Genomic DNA, 17131 nt, shown 5'->3' with positions numbered 1-17131 from the left:
TAAAATTACTTAAAAAACTAACTATATGCAGTATCTTACAGCTATGACCCAGGAAAAAAGGTGCTGAGGACACAGAAGATTCCAACTCAGACCTTGCGGCAGTAAGAAGGAACTGGACAGGTGTCAGTTTCATGCCCGCAGTTCAGAGCACAAGGAGAGCTGCAGTGCACGTGCGTGCCAATGGACACTGCTTGCAAAGAAAATTCTGGACTCAGGCAGATGGCACACACATGTATCCCATATGCAGAATATGCATACGAACCATCACTTGAAGAAGAATCATTTGTTCTTAATATTCATCCACGGGGATCCCTCTCTCCAGGTGACTGATGAGCAATGCCCTTATGGAAGGTGGGATTGCGCAATCCAAACTGCCAGTAAGAAAAGTGATTTTAACACTGTCCTACCAAATCTGGCACCTGATCTTGCAACCAAGTGTTTAAACAAAAATAAGGGGATTACCCAAAGTGGCTATCTTGCAGATCTCTGATATGGGGATGTTTCTAAAGCTTGCAGAGGAGAGACTGTGGTCTAGTGGAATGAGCTTTGATGCTTGGAGGAAAAAGCGTTCAAGCCATGCGATAGATACACTGGGTAGTCCAGTTAGATAGTCTCTACAAAGAAGTGGCCTACCCCTTAGAAGCACTACTTTTGGCAACAAATACAGGGAACTTGCCTAAAGGACTTTGTTCTCTCAAAATATTATAACAAGGCTCTGAAAAGATCCAAAGTGTGAGGTTTTGTTTCCCCTGGGGACAAATGGTGTTTTGGAATGAAAGCAGAGAGATCAACAGACTGATTTAAACGGAAATCTGACAATTTTGGTAATAATATTTTAGAGGGGATCTCAACATCACCTTATCTCTGTGGAATGTTGTATGAGGATCATCAGCCACAAGGCTTGGAATTCACTCACCTTCTGGCTGATGTAACAATAAAAAAAGGTCATCTAAAGAGTAAGGTGGTGTAAATTATTCACGAGAAATTCAAAAAGAGATTCCATGATGCTTGCAAGGACAATATTAAGATCCCACATCTGAGGGGGCTCTTTGGTGGGTAAGTATGAAAACTACAGAAACCTTTAGATATCTGGGGTGAAGAAGAGAGAACACAACTGCATAGGATGCCATGAATAAACAGCTGCAAGGTGGACCTGAATGGAACTAAATAAAAGTTGAGAGTGTTTCAAATGTAGAGTACAAATCAAGAATTTTAGGTCCGGGAGCCTCCAATATGTCAAGGTTGTGCTGTGCTACCCAAATATTGAAAATCGTTTCCACTCAGAGGAGTACTTTATAATTGTAAATCGCTTTCTGCTTGGCAGGAGGATTTGTTGGACTTACAGTGAATCTGTCAGTAGCAGTCAACTGGACAATATCCAGGCTACCAGGTGTAGCAATTTTACTTCTAGGTGAAGTACTTTATATTGGTTCTGTGATCTGTCTGGACAGTTTGGAAGTGCGATTGGAAGCTGAATAGAAGGAGACTAAGATCTATCAACCAGAATTTTCTTTGCCAATATGGCACTATCAAGATAAGTACAGATACATCCTGTCTGATTTTCCATATAACGCAGGTTATCAGAAAGATCAGTGGAGAAACACACAAGACTGTGATTCCACAGCATGATACAGACATCTTTCAAGGATCACAGGCTCATGAATCCTCTGAAGCAAAAAAGACCAGACACTATTTTCTTTGGTGGCAAACAAGACTATAATACGATTCCCCATGGATGTTTTTATAAAAGGTATGATCTAGGAATTATTTGGGGGAAATTGTATGGCTTATGTTACACCACAGGTCTGCCTAGATTATCACAATGGTCTCTTTTGGCCTTAGAATCTATAAATCTGTGAAATACAGGCATGATGATGAAGCTCTTCAGAGATCATTTGTTGTTGCTGATGGCTTTCCTGCTTGAGAAGTCTGTTACATTGTTACTGGCTCCTGGGAAATGAAGAGCTATTAGGGCTATCCTGTATTGTTGACACCATGTCCATAATTTCATTGCCTCCAGGCACTGGAGTGATGAACAAGCACCTCCGTAGTTATTTACTGTGGAGTCTGTGAGAACCCATACAGTGGAATTCTATAAAACAAGCACAGCAACCTCCTCTATCATAAGGTCAGCTGGCACTATTAATGCTGCTATTATTGGTGCCTGTGTCAATGCTAGCAATTGCCAACATTGTCAGGTGCAGGCCCCATAAAGGTCTGAGCCAGAAGTTAAGCTCATGTCACTTGCCCCATCATATGAGTGGTCTTAATGCTCTATCCCAAGAGGAGAGCAAAGGTTTAAGCTTCTTTGGGAATGAGAAGATTGGCATGAGGAATGATGTTCTGACCTCCTTTGTTTTAAGGAGGAGATACTACTGGTCTTGGTGCAAGCCCATACAGCCGGGGGGGACAGGGTTCGACAATCTCAGATCCTTATCAGACAGTGTTGGGGCAGATCTTCTGCAGGTATCAACCGCAAGGGTTGCAAACTGGCTATCAGGGGCACCAGCAGACTGGGATTTAGAAGCGACTAGTCCCATATTGGAAATTGATGTCCATTCTTCATTACTGAGGCTCCTCTCTCCAACTGCTGAAAAACATACTGAGTGTTTCTGGCTTTCTTGTTTTGGCTGAAAAGATCAGCAAATCAAGCAGCAGCCTAGTATGTGGCTCTAGCCAAGACAAAAAAAGGCAGTGGTTTTGACAGTCTGTGACGGCAAGGGTTTTGTCGCCAGAGGAACACAGGTTTGAAGCCCTAATGCTTCAAATTTGTTATTTTAGGATTATGATATCGGCACAAAGTACCATGGAGAAATTAATTTTTTTTTAAAGGAGGAATTTTGTTTGGAAATTAACCTTAACCAGGTGAAGATAGGAAAGGAAAACTTCTGCTATGTGTAGTGGACAGACACCGCTTCTTCGGTCTCACTGCCATGGGTCGTAAGAGGGAACCAAGGGACTTGTGGCCACTCTGCCCTTTATGCCCTGAAGTGGAGGAGTGTAAGTACATGTATAGCACAGACAAAGCCCAACAGAGATGTCTACTCATTCAAAGATTCAGACCTTGTACACGTCAGGGACATGTGCTTCTAGAGTGGGATCCACATGAATAAATACTTCAAGAAGAAATTACTGATTCTGTTATCTTTAAACTTCACTATCATTCATTTATGTATGTAAATATTCATTAATTCAGGCACGCAACTTCACACAGGTCTATAAAATTTTGCTAGAAGGCAGCCTGGCAGGAAGCCAGGGACAGTAGCAAGGGGCCCTAAATGCCAGTCAGAAGGTACAGGGTCTTATGTGTAAATGCCAACTCACTTGTATATACCCCAGGCTTAAGGATCAAGCCTCTGCATCCCCACAACTCCCTGCTCTCAACAAAGAAGGTATTTGGAGAGGCATTTTGCTTGGTTTATTCTTAGCCAGCACTTTGGATTTTAAAAACATGGATTTTTTTTTTTAGGACTTGTTAAATGATGTTTAAAATAAGGATTCTATGACTCTTGCATTACCCTAGACCAAAATCTGTGTTAAAAATGAGATGCTAAATGGATCAATCAGAAGTGAAAATTCAAATACCCAAAAAGCCCTTCAAAATTGTTGCAGTAAGAGGGAATCAGAGTAATCTCATATTAATCAGCCAAGACACGGCACTGGATTAAGAACCTGCTGCTTATTTCACCTCTGTAACGCAAGACCAAAAAAAAAAAAAAGAAGAAGAAGTGGGAGGGGAACAGAGGAAGGAAAAGCAATTAGATTAAATAAAGAAGAAACAATGTGAGATTTAAAGCTATGTATTACTTGTTAACGAGGGATCTAATTCAACCTGTAGCACATCAGAACTTTTAAAATATAATCACCGAAATGGCACTTTGTCATCACTGCACATTTTTTGATTTTCCAAGTTTCATTAGATCAGCTGGAAACTTCTACCTAGCAGTACTTAACTCCTGGTGTTTCCATCGCCAGCATCCTTAATGGAACTTATACCTCTCCATCATGCTTAGTAATACCATTTTTTTCTTACATGTAACTGGTGTCGAAACAGATATTAACTTTTTTACATCAGTTGCCAGATATTCTGTTTTATCATTTTAGATGAGATCAAATAAAATCCCGTAGTGCTAGAGAAAATATTTTTCAAAATCATAACAATGAATTAAACCACTGATATGTCAAATTATTCTACACCACCATTTTCATTGTAGAATGAAAGTGCTAGAGAAAATATTTTTCAAAATCATAACAATGAATTAAACCACTGATATGTCAAATTATTTTACACCACCATTTTCATTTTCACCACCATTCTGCATAGTAACAGTTCCCATTATAGTTGTATACATTTCTAGAACAAAAGCACAGCCATACTGGGACAGACAGATGGTCCAGCTAGCCCAGTATCCTGTCTTTTGACAGTGGCCAATGCCAGATAATTCAAAGGGAATGAAAAGGAAAGGGCAATTTTAAGTAATCCATCCCTGTCATCCAGTCCCAGCTTCTGGCAGTCAGGGGCTTAGCGTCACCTAGAGCATGGGGTTGCATCCCTGACCATGCTGGCTAATAGCCCTTGATGGACCTATCCTCCATGAACTTAGCTACTTCTTTTTTTGAAAACAGATACACTTTTGGCCTGTACAACATCTCCTGGCTACGAGTTCCATAGGTTGACTGTGTGTTGTGTGAAGAAGTATTTCCTTTTGTTTCTTTTAAACCTGCTGCTTATTAAATTTCATTGGGTGACCCCTGGTTCTTGTGTTATATGAAGGGGTAAATAATACTTCCTTAGTCACTTTCTACACACCATTCATGATTTTATAGACCTCTACCACATCCCCCCCTTAATCATCTCTTTTCTAAGATGAACAGTCCCAGGCTTTTTAAGCTCTCCTCATATGGAAGCTGCTCCATACCCTTAATCATTTTTGTTGCCCTTTTTTGTACCTATTTCATTTCTAATGGATGTTTTTAGAGATGGGGCAATCAGGCCTGCACACGATATTCAAGCTGTGGGTATTCAAGCTGTGGATATTCAAGCCCTGGATTTATATAGTGGCATTACTGTAATTACTATCTTATTATCTATCCCTTTCCTAATGATTCCTAACATTTTTTGACTGCAGCTGCACATTGAGTGGATATTTTCAGAAAACTATCCATAATGACTCCACTTTCTTGAGTAGTAACAGCTAATGTTGACCCCATCATTTTGTATGTTTTCCAATCTGCATTACTTTACATTTATCAACACTGAACTTCAGTTGCCATTTTGTTGCCCAGTCACCCAGTTTTGAAATATCCCTTTGTAACTCTTCACAGTCTGCTTTGGACTTAGCTATCTTAAGTAATTTTGTATCAACTGCAAACTTTGCCCTTCACTGTTTCCACTTTTTCCAAATCATTTATGAATATGTTGAATAGCACTGGTCCCAGTAACGATCCATGGGGGACACTGCTATTTACCTCTCTCCAGTCTGCAAACTGACCATTTATCCCTACCCTTTGTTTCCTTTCAGTTACTGATGCACGGGAGGACCCTCCCTCTTATCCCATGACTCCTTACTTTGCTTAAGAGCCTTTGGTGAGGGCCCTTTGTCAAAGGCTTTCTGAAAGTCCAAGTACACTGTACCCACTAGATCACCCTTGTCCATGTTTGTTGACCCCCTCCAAGAATTCTAATAGATTGGTGGGCATAATTTCCCTTACAAAAGCCATGTTGACTCTTCCCCTACATATTGTGTTCATCTATGTGTCTGATAATTCTGTTCTTTACTATAGTTGCAACCAATTTGCCTGGTACTGAAATTAGGATTGCCTATAATTGTGAAGACTGCCTCTGGAGCATTGTTTAAAAATTAGCATCGCGTTAGCTATCCTCCAGCCATCTGCACAGAAGATGTAAGTGATAGCTTACATATCACAATTAGTAATTTCACATTTTATTTCCTTCTGAGCTGTTGGGTGATTTATTACTGTTTAATTTATCAATTATTAATTTAAGGAGCATTTGGTCCTGGTGATTTATTACTGTTTAATTTATCAATCTGTTCCAAAATCACCCCTACTGACACCTCAATCTGGGACAGTTCCTCAGATTTGTCACCTCTGACAAATGCAGAGAATTCTTTGACTGACGCAAAGAATTCATTTAGCTTCTTCGCAAAGTCTTTTTTTTCCTTGAGTGCTCCTTAAGCATCTCAATCATTCAGTGGCCCCACTGATTGGCAGTCTTCCTACTTCTGATGTACTTTAAAAAAATTGCTGTTAGTTTGTGTGTTTTGTTAGCTGCTCTTCATATCTTATTTTTTGGCTTGCCTAACTATGCTTTTACACGGGACTTGCCAGAATTTATGCTCCTTTCCATTTTCCTCAGTTTGACTTCCAATTTTTAAAGGGTTCCTTTTTGCCTCTAACCGTTTCTTTTACTTTCTTGTTCAGCCATGGTGGCATTTTTCTGGTCCTCTTACTTTTTTTTTTTTTAATTTGGGGTATACATTTAACTTGGGGTATATATGAAATTTAATTTCTACTGTATATATTAATCCTTCACTGTTCATGGAGGCTACCATCATCCCAGGAGACATGCATAAGGCATTCATGCAGTACATTTATTAAGTTTGTAATGAATGACATGACCATTAATGTGTCTACTTTTCAAAGGCACAAATGGCAGCTAGGTGCCTAATTCCCATTGATCAGTGAGAGTTAGGCACCTAAAAACCATTTAGGCCTTTGAAAGTCTCCCTCACTATCCCTAAGTATTCCCATCCCTATCCAATTACCCAATCCATCTGAATGGAGACTTTTAGGGAGAGCAAGGCAAGGACATGGAAAAAAATTTTCCCCACCTGTTGATTACAACCAAGTTCACACTTCCAACAATGATCTTTCCCAGCACATACCTTCTAGCCAAGAACTGAAGCGGGCAAAGCCCCAGCATGATTGCCCCTATGGTTGAAAAATACTTCAACTTAGGTTACAACCAAAAATGGACTAAACTCAAGTAACCTTAACAGGTCCCCTTGCAAAAAACTTTTTAGAGCACAAAAAACATGGAAGCCTATGGTCAACTGAATTGCCACATAGGGCACACTGTAATCGTAAACTTACCTACTACAAGAAAAATCAGATGATAAACCAGAGAGCCAAAACCACTTAGGCTTTTTGAAAATCCTACCAGTAATTTTTAGGTTATTTATCAGAAAGACTAATTCTTTGAAATTTTCCCAAACAGTTCTGCTTGTCACAGCCTTATTTTTGAAAGAATCATTTTCTTAAAAAAATCATATGCTTCACATAAGTGCCTGTAGGCCCTAATAAAGATCAAAGTCCCATTGTTTTAGCATGGTACAAACACAAAAGAGCTTAAAATTTAATGCGCATTGGAAGGTCAGGCTCACAATGGAACACTGGTTGCAATCTTAATGTTGATATTGCAATAGTTAGGAGCTCATTGTTTCCTTAATATGAGGAAGCAGAGGTTCGTTTTAATTAAGGTCTTGCCCATGAGAAAGGAAGAACTGTTTTCAAACTCATCCCTTTATTAATCAGGTAACGATTTGTGCATTCGCTAACTGAAGAACCCATACCGGTACCTTTTGAATTTCAGAGAATTTTGGTGTTCCTCCAACTTTCTAATAATACAACTCACAAGCACACACTGAGCCCTTACGAACAGCCGGTATTCTTTGTCCTTGAGATTAGAGTTCAGCTTCACAGGTACAGAAAAATTAAGTCTGAACCTGTTAAAATTAACAGTATGGAATTAACTTAATTGCAGTATCACCTGCACTTGAGAAATAAACCCATAAAGTATGTACGCACTTCCACGGTTTGATAAAGCAAAATCATCAGCCATGGTTTTCTGATTTGGATGTATCTGGAACTTCCTCCCACTTTTATCACAAATCATTACTATAATTAAGCTTAGCATATTTTTTTTATTTCAGTGGATGACACTGATGTTTATTTTAAAGCCTTTTTATTGTCATCAATATAAATTTTCATAGTTGTGGGAAATTGGGGAGCGGGGGGGACAGGCAGTAATTATTTAAAGGTAAATGTTGAGATTCAAAAAGTAGAAACTGTATAACCATTAAACCACAAAGTATCCTTAAGTCAAATGCTAATAATGGTTGTCAAACAGCATTTTTCTTACTTTGCCCATCTGTAAAGTTTCAATCATCATCAGTGGAAATATTTTTTCCTAGGTTTATAAGTCTACAGTGAAATTGACGTTTACCGACATTTACTGATAAAAATCTAATCTTTCCAAGCCTAACTATAATAAACTTCATCCCTCTGCAGCTAGGATAGAATTGTAAAAATATTGCATTTATCTGCATGTACATAAAAAACTAACAAAGCTTTTTTTTTGTTTCAAAATGTTACATATCTGTGTCAGGCTCATTCAAAAAACACACCGAAGCCAAGAAATAGCCTATTTGAAAGTATAATTTATAGAACAAGTTTATAAAAGCTTTTTTCTATTCATACTTCATTTAAAAGAAACAAATTAAACTGGTCCTTTAAAAGTACTTAAAAGCATTACTATAGCTAGATAATACAATAAAGCAATAAAGCAGCCAGCTGATAGAGAGAGTTTATAAAAATTTCCATTTAGCTTGAGCAGACTTCAAGATTGTTTCCCCAACTAGAATAATCCATGGTTTTCAATCTCCTTGTTCCCCCAACCATTACTACCAGGCAGTGGAAATATCTCAGTCAACTAAGAGCCTTCCATGGCAGAAGTAGATCAACACTGTAGGTAGACACTTTTATGGGATGTCCGCTGCAGACGGCACTACAGCAGAGGACCCACGCTGATCCTTCGTTTGGAAGATAGAAACACTATGCTGTTAAATTCAAAAATGCAAGCAGCACAAAGAAATGGAAGGAAATAACATTTCTTTTGATTAAATAAGCTCATTTTTCTGAGTTGGCCAATTTTTCAGTTGCCCCAGTAAAATGGAATATTTTCCCAGTAGCTAAGAGTTACACAGGTTCGAGTGTTCCTTTTAAATACCTATATATAGTGCTCATTTCATAGCTTACCTGGTTCTTGAGTGACATCCACTTTTCCTACGGTGGTATCTAGATGTTCACTTTCTTTTGCAAAATTCTCCCATGCTGCTTCAATCTGTTGGCAGGCTGGACACCAAGGGGCATAGCTAAGAACAGAGAAGAATGTATTAGTTTAATATACACACACAAATTGTTTTTTAAATCAAGATTTCAAGAAAATGCACATCTGATACAATGGAAATATAAAAGTACTAGCCACAGATAAGTAGACACTTTTTCTAATTTTCTCTTAAAACTACTGGATTAGGAAAAAAAAATCATGAAATCCCAACCAGTTTTCTATAAATCCATAGGGATTTTTTTAAGTTGTTTAAACAATTCACAAGTTCGAAAAGATCAGCTTTTCCAAATCCTTCACAATGCAGCACAAATAACTCCATTTACACACAAAATTGATTTTCATGGAAGCTGTAAAAAGTTACTGAAGCGAGGTGTATCTTCAAAAATTATGTCCTAAAGACAACATTCTACATCACCTTCATACATCTCAGGCCCTCCTCTAAATTACATTGACTCTAATTTGTTAAAAGAACAGGAATACTTGTGGCACCTTAGAGACTAAAATTTATTAGAGTATAAGCTTTCGTGGGCTACAGCCCACTTCATCGGATGCATAGAATGGAATATAGTATATATATGGAATAGTATATATGTAGATATATATATACTCATACAGAGAAGGTGGAAGTTGACATACAAACTGTAAGAGGCTAATTAGTTAAGATGAGCTATTATCAGTGGGAGAAAAGAAAAAAAAACTTGAGTGGTAATAATCAAGATGGCCCATTTAGACAGTTGACAAGAAGGTGTGAGGATACTTAACTTAGGTCATGTCTACACTACGAAAGTACTCCGATTTTACAGAAGTCAATTTTTGGGAACAGATTTTATAAAGTTGAGTGCACGCGTCCACACTAAGCACATTAATTCAGCGGTGTGTGTCCACAGTACCCTGGCAAGTGTCGACATTCCGAGCGGTGCACTGTAGGTAGTTATCCCACAGTTCCCGCAGTCCCCGCTGCCCACTGGAATTCTGGACTGAGCTCCCAATGCCTGATGGGTTCAAACATTTGTTGCGGGTGGTTATGGGTAAATGTTGTCAGTCAACCCTCCCTCCCTCCGTGAAAGCAACAGCAGACAACTATTTTGTGTCCTTTTCCCTGGATTGCCCAAGCAGACGCCACAGCGCAGCAAGCATGGAGTCCGTTCAGCTCACCGCAGCAGTTATAACCATTGTAAACACCTCGTGCATTATCGTGCAGTTTATGCAGAACTAGCACCTGAAAAACCAGGCGACGAGGCGACGGCAGTGTGGTGATGAGGACATGAACACAGATTTCTCTAAAACCGCGATCCCCAGCAATTTGGAGATCATGGTGTTACTGGGGCAGGCTCATGCCGTGGAACGCTGATTCTGGGCCCGGGAAACAAGCACAGACTGGTGGGACTGCATAGTGTTGCAGGTTTGAGATGATTCCCAGTGGCTCCAAAACTTTTGCATGTGTAAGAGCACTTTCATGGAACTTTGTGACTTGCCTTCCCCTGCTCTGAAGCGCAGGAAAACCAAGATGAGAGCAGCCCTCACAGTTCACAAGCGAGTGGCAATAGCCCTGTGGAATCTTGCAACGCCAGACAGCTACAGGTCAGTCAGTAATCAATTTGGAGTAGGCAAATCTATTGTGGGGGTTGCTGTGATGCAAGTAGCCCACGCAATCATTGAGCTGCTGCTATCAAAGGTAGTGACTCTGGGAAACGTGCAGGTCATAGTGGATGGCTTTGCTGCAATGGGATTCCCTAACTGTGGTGGGGCGAAAGACGGAACACATATCCCTATCTTGGGACCGGACCACCAGGGCAGCCAGTATATAAACCGCAAGGGGTACTTTTCAATGGTGCTGCAAGCACTGGTGGATCACAAGGGACGTTTCACCAACATCAACGTGGGATGGCTGGGAAAGGTTCATGATGCTCGCATCTTCAGGATCTCTGGTCTGTTTAAACGGCTGCAGGAAGGGATTTACTTCCCAGACCAGAAAATAACTGTTGGGGAAGTTGAAATGCCTAAAGTTATCCTTGGGGACCCAGCCTACCCCTTACTGCCCTGGCTCATGAAGCTGTACACAGGCACCCTGGACAATAGTAAGGAGCTGTTCAACTATAGGCTGAGCAAGTGCAGAATGGTGGTAGAGAGTGCATTTGGACGTTTAAGGGGTCGCTGGCGCAGTTTACTAACTCGCTCAGACCTCAGCAAAACCAATATTCCCATTGTTATTGCTGCTTGCAGTGTGCTCCACAATCTCTGAGAGAGTAAGGGGGAGACGTTTATGGCAGGGTGGGAGGTTGATGCAAATCGCTTGGCCACTGAATATGCACAGCCAGACACCAGGGCAGTTAGAAGAGCACAGCAGGAAGCACTGCGCATCAGAGAAGCTTTGAAAACCAGTTTCAAGACTGGCCAGGGTACTGTGTTATCCTTCTGTTTTTTTCTCCTTGATGAAAACCCGCCCCCTTGGTTGACTCTAAATTCCCTGTAAGCCACGCACCCGCCCCGCTTTGAACACAGCTTGCTTGCAAAGGAAATAAAGTCACTGTCATTTAAAAAACATGTATTCTTTATTAATTGATTATAAAAATAGGGAGACAACTCACAAGGTAGCCTGGGTGGGGTGTGGGAGGAGGGAAGGAAAAGGCCACTTTAAAACTTCTTGAATGGCAGCCTTCTGTTGCTTGGGCTGCCCACTGGGGTGGAGTGGTTGGGTGCCTGGAGCGCCCGCCCCGCGTTCTTGGGCATCTGGGTGAGGAGGCAATGGAACTTGGGGAGGAGGGAGGGTGGGCGGTTAAACAGGGGCAGCAGCGGCAGTCTGTGATCCTGCTGCCATTCATGAACCTCCACCAGACGCCAGAACATGTCCATTTGATCCCGCAGTACCCCAGTGTTGACTCATGCCTTCTCTGATCTTCCTGCCGCCACCTCTCCTCACGTTCATCAGCCACTTTCCTGTACTCTGTTATTGTGTCCCTCCACACATTCTGCTGAGCTCTGTCAATGCCGGACGACTGCATGAGCTCAGAGAACATGTCACCGCGCGTGCGTTTTTTTCGCCGCCTTATCTGAGATAACCTTTGGGACGGAGGAGGGAGGCTTGAAACATTTGCAGCTGCTGGAGGAAAAAAAGGGAGTGAAGTATTTTAAAAGATACATTTTACAGAACAATGGCTATACTCTTTCACGGTGAACAACACTATTCACATTACATAGCCCATGTGATTTTGGTACAAGGTCGCATTTTGTATCTTATATTGAGTGCCTGCAGCTTTGGTGTTAGAGATCACACACGCAGTGCCGGGCAACAGAATTCGGCTTGCAGGTGGCCATGGTAAGCCATAGACTTTTGGCTTCTGCAGCCTTTATAACAGCAGCACCCTCCTCTCCCATACCAAGCAAAGCACACTGAGTTGGCCATTTAGTGCTGCAGTTTTCCTGTTAACGTGCAGCAGAAGAAACCAAACTAGCCCTCCCACTCCAATTCTCTGGGATGATCACTTTACCCCTCCTCCCACTGCGTGGCTGGTATCAGGGAAGATCCCTGCTAGCCAAATGCAAACAGCTCAGCGCAATGCCCCCCACCACCGCTTGGCTAACTGCAGGGAGAATTTCTTTTCAGCCACAGGCAAACAGCCCAGTAGGGAGGGCCATCTCTGAATGCCCCCTTAATTAAATTCCCCTATTTCAACCAGGTTACCATGAACGATATCACTCTCCCGAGGATAACACAGAGAGAGAAAGAACGGATGTTGCTTGAATGCCAGCAAACACTGGGACCATACGCTGCCAGGCTTTGTCATGCAAATGATACCACATTACTTGCTACTAGCATGGTGTGGTAAAGTGTCCTACCATGGAGAACAGAACAAGGCTTCTCTCCCCAGAAACCTTCCGCAAAGGCTTTTAGAGTACCTCCAGGAGAGCTTCATGGAGATGTCCCTGGAGGATATCCGCTCCATCCCCAGACACGTTAACAGACTTTTCCAGTAGCTGTAAGGGCCATGAATGAATCCCAAGTCCTCAAGGCTACTTAATCACTAAAAAACGCTTGCTTTTATAACACGTATTATATTTTAAAAGGTACACTCACCAGAGGTCCCTTCTCTGGCTTCATTAGGTTGGGAGGGTATTTCAGTCAAGGCGATAAAAAGACCCTGGCTGTCGGGGAGAACGGTGTGCTGTGTGCTCTCCTCAAGCTCGTCCTCCTCATCGGGACGCATTGGGCTTTGTTGCAAGGATAGGTTCCTGGGTTAGTGTTTTTGTTGTGTGGTTGCTGGAGAGTATTTGCTTCAGGTTGGGGGGCTGCCTGGGACTGGTCTGTCCTCGCTTAGAAATTTGTCTTATAGCTGCTTCAATGCCACTAATATCACAACTTGAGAGAATTTGATGGTATTTTAGAAATTGAAAGGGAAATTGTGATTGGAAATAAATTGTATTGCTTGTGATAATTAGAAATGGAAGCCTTAGCTTGAAAGCTAACCTAGTGGAATTATGAAGTAATGACATATGTATTAGACCATTTAAAAATACAAGAATATCACATATCCCGAGAGGGAACAAACATTTACAGATAATATTGTAGAAATGCATTTCCCAACAGAAAAGCAACAGATTTTTGTACTGAACTTTCTAAGTCACATTCCCCAAGAGAAAGCGCTTCTGACAAATAAAGCAGACAATATTGACAGGAAAAAAGCCATAAAATAACTCTGTGCTCTATGAAGAAAAGAATAAATCACTTAAGGTACATTCAGAAATCAGAGAGTAGTCAGAAAATACAAAAGACAAGAAGAAAAACTATTTAATGAGAAAGCAGAAGGTGAGAGAGAAAGCCGCTGCAGACAGCTGATGTGAGAAGAAAGAAAGAAAGAAAGAAAGAAAGAAAGAAAGAAAGAAAGAAAGAAAGAAAGAAAGAAAGAAAGAAAGAAAGAAAGAAAGAAAGAAAGAAAGAAAGAAAGAAAGAAAGAAAGAAAGAAAGAAAGAAAGAAAGAAAGAAAGAAATCCACAGGCCTACATCCAAGTGAGCAAAACTGGGATTTAAGAATACTCCTAAAGCATTCCATTTTCAGAATAGCAAGAGAATTAAGTTTGTGCTATCCTTTTAGAATTCAAAGCTCCGTGTTTGCGGAGAGTTGAAAATGTAAAGTTTAAGAATTATGGGAAAGAAAAAAAAATGAGAAATGTTAAACTAAAGCAAAAGTATTTTATATTGATGTGAGAATAAAATGTAAGCAAAACCATCTCTTATACTACAACCAGATTTATAGGAAAGGCCAAATGGGACTGTGTCACTGTAGGCTACATTAAATTGAAAAGAATATTAAAAAGCGGGGCACAACTTTTAAAGTTATGTATGGAATAAAGGAGGGCTCTTTTATTGAGAGGTGGGTTTTGGGCAAGAACATGAAGTCTCCACTCCAACCACAAAGAAGAAAATATAAAATAAAACAGGCAACATAGAAATATTTAGATGAAAAAAATGGGAGAGGAAGATGAACTTAACACTGATTTCTGGAGTAGACTTATACAAGACTGTGTATATTACATAACAATATACCCTGCCCAAGATCTGCAAGTGGGATTGAGAACAATGGGAATTTCATTTACAACCAGATGACCCTTGTTTGCACATCAAGCTACATTTATTATACACATACCACTCAATACAATGCATAAACCCTGTAATATAAGCAATCCCACAGCCTTCTTTCTCATAGATGTCCAACATCCTATGTCACCTCATCTCTCATGTAGACCCTCACCCCATCAGGGATCTACATGGACAAACCCTCATTGTAGTAAATGGGGTTCCAGGAAGGCATAAATTCCCATTGACTCCTGTCATAAATATAAAGGGAAGGGTAAACCCCTTTAAAATCCCTCCTGGCCAGAGGAAAAATCCTCTCACCTGTAAAGGGTTAAGAAGCTAAAGGTAACCTCGCTGGCACCTGACCAAAATGACCAATGAGGAGACAAGGTACTTTCAAAAGCTGGGAGGAGGGAGAGAAACAAAGGGTCTCTGTCTGTCGGTACGCTGCTTTTCCCGGGGATAGAACAGGAATGGAGTCTTAGAACTTTTAGTAAGTAATCTAGCTAGGTACGTGTTAGATTATGATTTCTTTAAATGGCTGAGAAAAGAACTGTGCTGAATAGAATGACTATTTCTGTCTGTGTGTCTTTTTCGTAACTTAAGGTTTTGCCTAGAGGGATTCTCTATGTTTTGAATCTAATTACCCTGTAAGGTATCTACCATCCTGATTTTACAGAGGTGATTCCTTTACTTCTATTTACTTCTATTTCTATTAGAAGTCTTCTTGTAAGAAAACTGAATGCTTTTTCATTGTTGTAAGATCCAAGGGTTTGGGTCTGTGGTCACCTATGCAAATTGGTGAGGATTTTTACCAAACCTTTCCCAGGAAGTGGGGTGCAAGGGTTGGGAGGATTTTGGGGGGTAAGACATGTCCAAACTACGTTTCCCAGTAAACCCAGTTAGAGTTTGGTGGTGGCAGTGGATATTCCAAGGACAAAGGATAAAATTAATCTGTACCTTGGGGAAGTTTTAACCTAAGCTGGTAAAAGTAAGCTTAGGAGGTTTTCATGCAGGTCTCCACATCTGTAGCCTAGAGTTCAGAGTGGGGGAGGAAACTTGACAACTCCAATGAGGGGCTACCTACATAACTTGCATGGGTTGATAGTAAACAAAGAAATAACATGCCATGACTGAAGTGGCAGCATGCTTTAACTGTTTCTTGTTTACAAACTTTATTATGTTGAGATGGTGCACAGTGTGCTCTTGTATAGTAGTAAGTAATATATGTAGAATTGTAAAAAGAGAAAGTGCCTTTTACAGGCTATAGGTGCCTTTAATACTAAAAACAAATTGCACAATATGACTGACCCAGCAGCCAAGCTTTCCTATGTATCAAAAATAATCAGAAGAGATTGAAAAAAACATCTTTCTTAGACACCATCCCTTAGCTACTCCTCCCTCCTACTCCCCAAACCCGAGAAAAGAGATTGGTTTTTCAGCATGCCCTGGAAGTCAATCATGGAATATTTCAGACAAGGACTTCACGCAATCGGCTGAGCCAGCAGTCCTCCCATCCTTTTAAAAGAAGGGGAATATAGCTGGAACCTTGCCATTCACCTCAGTTATGCTATTTTTTTTTATAGATATAAATGTGCTGATCTATCAAATGCTTTTAGGCGTAGCGTGGCTGTGTTCATGGTAAGTACTTACATTTATTTTATCCCCCATTGCAGATGAGGACAGAATTATTAAAGAGGAGATTATTACTACATTCCACAGTCTACTGTGCACCCGTCACAAGCGTTATGAATGTGACGCTACCAAACATGTTAAGAACAATGGCAAGGGATCCTGAGTGAGGACCAGGCTTCGGAGAATCCTCTGTCCCCACTACTGCTGCTAACATAGACCTGCTAACACAAGTACACACGATGGCAGTCTTTCCCCTTCAGTGGGCTATAGGATTGCATATCCATATGTAGGCACTTCCACCAGGAGTTCCAAGAACAGTGAGAAAGAGCTTGAATAGCTGAAATTTTTTGGCGCTATTCAAAATTTTGAGACACTGCGACCCGCCTTTAACTTTCACTTCATATTTTTATGCACCTTAAGTTGACTGGTTTTGAGTCATCTCTTCACAAGCCACTCCCAGACACAGCCTTACAGACCTTAAACTACTACAGTCCAGTAGTGATCAGATGTCACAAGAATGCAGTGAAATTAAAGAATGTACAGAAAAAACGACGTAAGTCCCAAAATAGTTAAGAACTAAACTGGATGGGAAGTGGAGGAAAGGAGTACTAAGATTGTGTGTGCAGAATGGAGGTGAACGATGGAATGGAGAAGGACAAAAAACTATTTTTATTTTCTCCTATTTCCCGCTGTTTACACCTCTTCCTCTTTAAAAATGACAATGGTTTTAAATAAAAATTACAGAAAAGATGAGGCTCAGGGAAAGCAAAAAC

The 17131-nt window shown here is 40.7% G+C and overlaps 1 protein-coding gene across 3 annotated transcripts in view; it reads right to left on the bottom strand.

The window, feature by feature from the left end:
• The window catches only part of TMX4 (thioredoxin related transmembrane protein 4), a 58119-nt gene that overhangs the window by 29084 nt on the left and 11904 nt on the right, over positions 1 to 17131 (bottom strand). For all 3 annotated transcript variants that reach the window (XM_073339669.1, XM_073339670.1, XM_078852359.1), the window contains exon 2: positions 9061 to 9176. In XM_073339669.1, coding sequence (XP_073195770.1) covers positions 9061 to 9176 — 116 coding nt within the window. The remainder of the gene's footprint in view (positions 1 to 9060; positions 9177 to 17131) is intronic.

This window comes from Lepidochelys kempii, chromosome 3 (genome assembly GCF_965140285.1).
Source record: "Lepidochelys kempii isolate rLepKem1 chromosome 3, rLepKem1.hap1, whole genome shotgun sequence".
Classification (NCBI taxonomy): domain Eukaryota; kingdom Metazoa; phylum Chordata; order Testudines; family Cheloniidae; genus Lepidochelys; species Lepidochelys kempii.
Note: the sequence above shows the minus strand (reverse complement) of the source record. Positions and strands in the feature narration are given on the sequence as shown.